This window comes from Erythrolamprus reginae, chromosome 3 (genome assembly GCF_031021105.1).
Source record: "Erythrolamprus reginae isolate rEryReg1 chromosome 3, rEryReg1.hap1, whole genome shotgun sequence".
Classification (NCBI taxonomy): domain Eukaryota; kingdom Metazoa; phylum Chordata; class Lepidosauria; order Squamata; family Dipsadidae; genus Erythrolamprus; species Erythrolamprus reginae.
In genome coordinates this window covers 195,476,911-195,485,862 of record NC_091952.1, presented here as the reverse complement: position 1 = coordinate 195,485,862, position 8,952 = coordinate 195,476,911, and the positions used below count along the sequence as shown (strand labels likewise).

At 37.6% G+C, this 8,952-nt stretch overlaps 1 protein-coding gene across 1 annotated transcript; it reads right to left on the bottom strand.

Annotated features, from left to right (window-relative positions):
• Nucleotides 1-822: 822 nt before the first annotated feature.
• Nucleotides 823-8,232, bottom strand: MC2R (melanocortin 2 receptor). Its single transcript, XM_070749141.1, has 2 exons — nt 8,145-8,232; nt 823-2,175 (listed from the first exon to the last, which is right to left on the bottom strand). The coding sequence occupies exon 2, from the start codon at nt 2,164-2,166 to the stop codon at nt 1,210-1,212; it is 957 nt and encodes a 318-aa protein (XP_070605242.1). The 5' UTR covers nt 2,167-2,175; nt 8,145-8,232; the 3' UTR covers nt 823-1,209.
• Nucleotides 8,233-8,952: the final 720 nt, after the last annotated feature.

The window sequence follows — 8,952 nt, the reverse complement described above, 5'->3', positions numbered from 1 at the left end:
CAGATAATGTAGCCATCTCTTTATGGAAAAACATCATTATTTGCGAAACAAGTTTATCTTTGAAAACATTTCACTTCACTTTCACTTATTTCCTTAGTGATTTCTTGAGTATCTATGGCACATTACCCAGGACATGAATATAGTAAATATCCCAATATGTTCTCAAGAAATTACAATCCACATACAAAGGCATCTCTTCTCTCACTATCAAAAAATAGTGAGGGAAGATATGCCTTTGTATATGAAGGTAAAATATACTGCTCAAAAATAAAGGGAACACTCAAATAACACATCCTAGATCTGAATGAATGAAATATTCTCATTTAATACTTTGTTCTGTACAAAGTTGAATGTGCACAACAGCATGTGAAATTGATTGTCAATCAGTGTTGCTTCCTAAGTGGACAGCTTGATTTCACAGAAGTTTGATTTACTTGGATTTATATTGTGTTGTTTAAGTGTTCCCTTTATTTTGGGGGGAAGTGTATATTATTCATGACTGTTGGTCAGTATATTTTGAAGATAGTTCTTACGCTTCTTGAATGTTGATCCTGGATTAAAACATCCTCTAAGGGTCTGAAACTTGGCTATTCTTTAGCGGCTATTCAAGCTACTTCAAGCTTGGCTATTCAAGCTACTTTTTTAAAATTCTACACATCATTTATCCATATTTTTTTTAATAAGAGGAAGATAAAACTAGACTTAAAGCAAAGGCATATTTTACAATCAAATTCTTTAACAACTGCAGCAAAATCCTATTACCATATGGAAAGAATAAAGGATAAATATGTTAATTAGCTCAAAGAATTTCTTAGACAGCGAAAACATACCCATTGATCAGCAGTAAATAATATAGCAACCTCATTTGTAATGCCCTATTACTGCAGATTCCTTTGGCAAATTCTAATGAAATTCATTATCTATTTACAAATATCTGAGTGAAGCTTATATCTGATGGCCATGTAATTACAGATATTAAACTTGGTAGAGCAGCACTGATAGTCAACATGTTTAGATCAGGGGTATCCAACCATGGCAACTTTAAGACTTGGGGACTTCAACTCCCAGAATTCCCCAGCCAAGTTGGGAGTCAAAGTCCTTAAGTCTTAAAGTTGTCAAGGTTGGAGATCCCTGGTTTAGAATCCTTGAAATCCTACATGATAAATTGGTAAAATGATAAAACTCACTAGAGATTTGAATTTCTAGTAGCTAAGCCCAACATGATTGCCAGCAGCAGAACAATCTTTTAAAAGTACTTCTCAGTTCTGGACTTCGAAATGCATAAATCATGGGATCAATCACTGCATTGAACATGATTAACATACCATTGACATGGAAGATGGACAAATAGCAAATGCAGTAAGGGTTTTCAGGGCAAAACTGCATCAGAAGCATGTGAAGAACAAAGGGAGCCCAGCAGCACAGGAAAACACCAAGCAACACTGTTAAGGTAATGGCTCCTTTCATGTTAACTCTCTGTGGGATAGAACTTGCAGGCATCAAGGCAATCTTAATAGCATGGGAACGGGCAAGCAGGAACATATGAATATAAAGGCAGAGGATAAAAATGAGCATAAAATAAAATAGAGCTGAGAAAGATACAATAGTGGCGGTCTCATGGGAGAAAAGTACCATTGCTATGCCGCTCCCTGCACAGAAAGCCCAAATCACCAGTAAAATCAGTAAAACCCGCTTTTGAGTCATGATGTTATGGTAACGCAGTGCATAAAATATAGTTATATATCGGTCAGCAGCAATGGCTGAAAGGCTGAAAATCGATCCCAGTAGAGATAAAATAAACATGAAATCTGTAATATCATCCAGAGTTCTTGCCATCTTTCCATGACATAAAATGTATCTTTTGCAAAATATCATATAGAAGATATTCTCCAGAGTCTTGGACAAGCTTCCTAACATGTCAGAAACAGCTAAGCTGCAAATGAAAATGTACATGGGGGAATGCAGATTCTTATTCCTCCCTACTGCAATGAGCACCAGCAGGTTCTCTAGGATTCCCACTGTAGCAATGGTGAAGAAGATTTCCTCTGGCACAACAATTGTCATACAGTTGGAGACATTTGGGGATTGTTCGCTGTGGTTTTCAAAGACGTGAATGCTTCTCTGCTCCAGAAGTCTTATTATTTCAGAAGCTGTGTTGGTCTTCATCTCCTTCACCTTTATGATTTGAGGATGGGGGAAGGGGATAAGGATGGGTGAATGGGTAGAGACAAATGCACAACAGTTACTGTAATCTGATTATGCAACTGCAGCTATATCAAGCTGAACATCTGATTATGATGTCTATGGAGATTCCCAGCAATCCAGGTCATAGTTGTCCCAAAGGTGCCTTTTCAAAAGTCAACTGGACATTTTTGTTTTTCTTTGAAGTCCACAGTTTGGACAGAGAAGACTGCTGGTTTGAAAGAGGCCCTTTAATGTCAACAGCCCACTCTCAACAGAGGGGGAGGGATATGGCATCATCTATCTCCAGTCTGTAAACGCAGTCCCTTCAACAGTTCCAAGAAGGCTCCACATCCATTTGTGTCACTCATGTGATCCTGATGATACAAGTAAACCTCCAGGTGGCCTCAACAACTTTCTAAAAGAATGCAAATGACCAGCTGTCTGCAAGGAGTATAAATCCTTTTATTTCCATCCATCCATCCAGTCAGAGTTGAAGAAGCTTCTTGGATAAGAAATGAAACCTCTTCAAAGAAAAACAAGAAAGTCCAGTTGTCTCTTGAAAAAGCAACTTTGGGACATCTGATTAGGATGAAGCTGCTTCAGTTAGAGTTGGGAGATCTGCTATGAGCTGATTGATCAGTAATTGATCGTTTTCATATACTACCCTTAAATAGAAAATTGCAAGACATGCTGATGTATGTATGTATGTATGTATGTATGTATGTATGTATGTATGTATGTATGTATGTATTTAATTGGATTTAATTGGATTTAATTGGATTTAATTGGATTTAATTGGATTTAATTGGATTTAATTGGATTTAATTGGATTTAATTGGATTTAATTGGATTTAATTGGATTTAATTGGATTTAATTGGATTATATGCTGCCCATCTCCGAAGACTCGGAGAAGATTTTATGGAATGTCTGCATCAGTTTCATCTCCAAAAGTGACATGAGAAGCACACACACAATTGCAAGATCTTGCACACTTTACCCACCTTCCTATATAAACAAAAGGTTTGATTGTTTTATCTGGATTCCAAATTCCCTGGCACTGTGAAGAACCAGATGGAATGGGTAGACGTATGGGTAGGTGGCTGTTCAGGCTCTTAAGTAGGGCTTGTTTTGGGATAGGGCTTATACTAGGCATACACATAAAAACATGCTAGGCTTATGGGATAGGTCTTATTTTTGGGGAAACAGTAGCAATTCTTCCCATATAGGCCAGATGAACTAAAAGTGTTTCTACTGAGAAGCAAGGAAGTTATAAATGTAGAGATCTAAAGAATAAAAAGTACTTTTAGCCCAGTGTTCACAAAGAGGAAAGAAAGTAAGTGATTTATTTTTGCTTCTCTATTTCTCTGGATTTAAAAACTCTTGGATTGTCTTCCAGACTATCATTAAGTATTGTACTTTATGATTGTTGATGAACGTATCTTTTCTTTTATGTACACTGAGAGCAAATGGACCAAGACAAATTCCTTGTATGTCCAATCGCACTTGGCCAATAAAAATTCTATTCTATTCTATTCTATTCTATTCTACTCTACTCTACTCTACTCTACTCTACTCTATTCTATTCTACTGATGTGTTGTAGACTGGAAAATCATTGGAGAAACTAGGTGCTAGATGTCTGGACAAATATGTTGCAGGCAAAGGAGCAAACAGAGCCATCTACTATTTGTCATGGCTACCATGCTTTCTAAGCAGTCTTCATTTCATAAGATTTTACTTTAATTTTAAATCATCTTATTGGAGAAAGCACATTGATCATTTGGACATGACACTAAATTTTGGAGAACTTGAGTTATAGTGCATACATAAAATGAAGCCACCCATAAGAATTATGAGGTATAAACATGGTTCATGAATACATGCATAATATCCTGTCAGTAAAAAAAATGGCAAGCAAATATGTGGATAGTTTACAAGATACGGCAAGAATTCCCTTAAGGATAGCTGAATTCCTAGGGACTTGCACATGTCCATTAAAGTTCCCCTGGTAACCATATGGAAATATTCTGTCATTGCTTTCTTCCAGAAAGCTGTTTTGGCACTCAAATCTACCTTTCTGGCTTCCTATTTCTTAGTATTTGCTGAAGAAATATTAAGCAAGTCTCCAAGACTGTATCATAAATTTGCCTGATTTTAGATTTTAGTAAAACAATGCAAAACTGAATCTCAAAGATGCTTTTTTCCCCCCTTCAAAAGGCAACTAGAGAGAATTCAAAAGGGGAACATCTATAGGCATTTCTGCACATAAATACTTGCTAAAGAGGATGTGTGAATGCCATATTCATTTCTGTCTGCCTATATTTTGAGGTATAAATGAACAGCTTCAATGCAATAATGCTATAGTTCATGCTATAATGAACTTACTGTTCATGAAGACTAGGGACACTAATAAATTAAGTTGGAAATTGCCCTTTATTGTAATGACAATCCCTTTCTGAGGATTCTTATATAGGATGGCATTATTTTAAATACTTCCAGTGGGATCATTTTTAGAGATATGAAAATATTTAGAATGATAAAGAAATGTGTATATTTCTAGCTGTCAGCCATGCAATTACTATCCTCTGCTTTTTAATATCTACTTCTTTTCTGAAATTCATGTTTTTTTCTCATTAATATAAATTGAGCACAAAAATATCTATTGCATTTATGGAAAAGAATTCCTATGCAGGGGAAAAATATGTAATTAACCTATTGCTTGACAGAGTCACACTCTTTAAATCCAGCTGAACTGCAGTTTCACCTAGCTTTGTTCCAACAAGTAATTGGTGAATTGTCCGGCCTGAAGTCTGCTAGCTTTTCATCAAAAAGCTTTTCTGAGTCACCAACTGACCTGGCCTCAAACAAAAGGCTTTTTCCGTTTTCTTTTTCAGACAGATAAATTATGTTAAATTTTGTCTTTCAAGATCTCCTCTCCGTCAACCAAAAATATTTTTGAAATGGGAGACTGGGTGAATTAATGCCCGGCCGACAATTACCGATGGCGGAAACCAACTCGGCACTACCTATCAGCTGGGTCGATCCACGCGGTAGCGCAGGAACGCCCCAGAATACCCAGTGGCTGCTTGGGCATTCTGGGAAGCTGGGGGCGGGGCCCTGTACCCTTTATCAGGGCTTGCTCGCCCCTCCACCTTTCCTTGCCCCTGAGCTTGCCACAAGATGGACAGATGACGAGGACGTCACCTTTTTTCGGCCCCTGGGATCAATCTGATCGCCAGGGGCAACACAGGTTTGGCAGACCCGATTTGGGGTCAGGCACGATATGGCGGTTTTCTTAGTGACCCCTGCAGGTCTTTCTGTTAATATTTAATAAAGTGACCCATTTTACCCAGCTTGGTGTCCGAGTGTTCATTTCCTGTCCAAGGCAAATAGTTTCCCCTTTGTGTATAGGTTTCATGAACCTATAGCCCCATGCTTCCCAGATTCCTCCCTTAATTTTTTCAAAGACATTCTTTTTGGAGACTTTTCTATTTTGAAGTTGACAAACATGAATGGAGAAGCAAAACCTGGGCAGATCAGAAAAGGCAGAAAATGCTCCGGATTCTAATCTTTGCTTCTCTCCTTTCCCCAACCCAGAGGAGAAAAAAATATTTTCCTGACACAATTCATTCCTATACATAGTTTAGAAATCCAAGATGGGGAAAATATTCCACTTTTATTTTCTCTCTTCTACTTGTTGGGTATTAATTATTATTATTAATTGCAGAAATTGGCTGGGCTTTAATATGCACAAGATACAGCAGCACGGCAAAAAAATCAACACATGGCTGGCAACCCCCTCTGTTAGCAATAAATGACCACTCTTTCATAAAGATCAAGAGTACAATCTTTACTCACAATTCTGTTGGTTCATTCAATATCATGCATTACAGGATGCAGGCAGGAAAGCTTATAGTATTTCAGTCCATATTATTGTGAGAGAATGGTTTTGGATTATCCATCTCACACATGTATCCTCAGCGGAGGACAATGGGGCAGCAGGAACGTAGAAGGAGGTAGAGAGAGACGAAGAAGAGAAAGGAGGAAAGGAAGGGCCATCTGCTCTGCAGTTGTTTATATAGGCTCGCAGAGCACATGCCCCCTTTTGATCATCAAAAAGTGACTCACTGGTCAGTTAATTGTGACCTGACCATAGAGAGGAAGGATTCACTGGAGAAGAGCCTAATGCTGGAAATAATTGAGGGCCAAAGAAGAAGGGGACGATATAGAATGAGGTGCCTGGATGGAGTCATTGAAGCAGTCGGCGTAAGCTTAAATGGATTCTGGGGGATAGTAGAGGACAGAAAGGCCTGGAAGAATGTTGTCCATGGGGTCATGATGGGTCAGACACGTCAAACTAGGAACCTAAGATATGCTTTGACATTTTCATTTAGCTGTGGTGCAAGAGAGAAGAAAAACAGCTTTAGTGTAGTTGGTACAAAGAGTCCCTTGAATTCACCAAAGAGATAAATCAGAAATCCTTCTGTTGCCAGTTTTATTTGCGTAATATTTGCTCTATTCCGTTACAAATAATCTTTAATTAATCAAGTAGTTAATCACCTCTATTTAAAGGCTTAAGTGTGCAGAATGTTGCCATTGATTTGTCTGCAAGAGTTAAAAATTATTTCTTGACTTCTTAGAGAATTATTATTTTTATTTATTTATTTTATTTATTTGTTTTGTCAAGTACGTATTGGTGGTGTACAAAGATATAATAATATTTATATACATGATACTATTAAAAGAGAAACATTAGGACAGGGGACGGAAGATACTTTGGTGTACTTCTGCACACTCCTTACTCACCTCTTAGGAATCGGGAGAGGTCAACAGTGGATAGTTTAAGGGTAAAGATTTGGGGGTTAGGTGGTGATACTACAGAGTCTTGTAGTGAGTTCTATGCATCAACTACTCAGTTACTAAAGTTGTATTTCCTGCAGTCGGGTTTAGAGCAGTTTACTTTAAGTTTGTATCTGTTGTGTGCTTATGTGTTGTTGTGGTTGAAGCTGAAGTAGTTGTTGACAGGAAGGACATTGTAGCAGATGATTTTGTGGGCTATGTTTAGGTCGTTTTTAAGGGGATGTTGTTCTAAGCTTTCTAAACCTAGGATTGTAACTCTAGTTGCGTAGGGTATTCTGTTGCAAGCGGAGGGCTCTTCTAGTAAAGTATCTCTGGACATTTTCTAGAGTGTTTATGTCCAAATAAAGCAGATGCTGGTCATATTTGTTATAATGTAAAATAGGAAACAGAGATAATGAAAATATTGAAATCATTTTAAAGTTCTTTCTATAGAGAATGTCTAAGAAACAAGAATCTAGCAGTATCATACCATCATATTCAACATACCTTTATATTTAAATATGTACTGTACTTTACATTTCTAAAAATGTGAATGTCCAAAAGCAACCATAAAAAATAAGAACACTTTTTGAAGCCCACCCCTGACTTCTACTGCCAGAATTCTTAAAGTTACCAAGTTTGGAGAGTCCTGATTTAACGGAAGGAATTTTATTTTGTGTATTTGGAGATTTTAGTGGAAAATGAATTGGTTAAGTTGCTTCTCACATCTCTAAACTGCAAAACATCTTTTATTTTGAAAGTCTATTTAACATAAAAAGATAAAAGAAACAGATATATCTGCATTCCTTTGAGAAGGTCAACTGGAGAGCTACCACAATTTTCTTACTCTCAAACAAAAATAATCGATTAATTCCATGGAAAGGAATTGCTATACCCACTATAGCCAGATCCTACAAAAGCAATCATACAAGCAGTCTTTTGCTCCAATTTCACATTCAGAAAAATAATTGACCAGCTAGAAACATTGAAAAAGGGGAACAAATAATAGTTGTAATTATAGGCATATCAAGAGAATAGAAATGAAGGTACATAACACACAAAAGAGTTTGGAGAAAGAATTTTGAAACAAATTTCTAGTTACATACATATGAACATACTTACATATGTACATGCCAGGCCACAGATGATCCTATATTAAACCTTGTTTGGAAAGAAATCTTTCTCCCAACTTTTCCTTCTGTGAATTATTTCTGCTTTGTTTCCCATACAAAAGAAATCAGGTTAGTATGATGGTGAAGCCTGGAAGAGAGACTACTTATAAAGCAATGAATAAAACCATTGTGCAAGAAGCAGACAAAAATACACCAGAAAGGAGGGAACAAACAACTACGCTGATGTTATTGCAACCTTGAGGGACATCATTTTGAAATGAATCTGTTTTGTGTCAGACGGAATTAAAAATCTATGGACATTTCTCTCTCTCTCAACATTGTGATAAATAATAGGACAAAATCCATTCAATTTTTGTATATATCTAGAATATATCTAGAAAAATAAAAAAGGTGAGAACCTAACATTATAATGGCAGTCTTCAAAAGAGACAAAAGTTGGACAAGTGAAATGAAAAAAAATACTTAGCAGCAATTTCTTGTAAGGAAGCAATTTCAGCATTTGGATTACAGTAGTCCCTCACCTATCGCTGGTGTTACGTTCCAGACCTGGCCGCGATAGGTGAAATCCGCGATGGGGAATTTCTCCTCCTTCCCAGCTCTTTCTACAACCCCAAGCACACTGCCGCCGCCGCCAACCACTAAGCGCGCCTCCAAAGACTGCCTTCTTGGCACTGGCGAGGTGGGTTGAACAAGGGGATGGGCCTCCGCCGGAGCTCAGTCCCCGCCCCGCTCATCATTCGCCCAGCCGTGGGCTGGTAGGCTTGTCCTGTATCTGTGCCAACGCTGACTTCAAAACC

Bases quoted from the DNA above. Each gene is read 5' to 3' on its own strand.
- MC2R (XM_070749141.1), bottom strand. From the start codon at position 2,166: ATGAAGACCAACACAGCTTCTGAAATAATAAGACTTCTGGAGCAGAGA.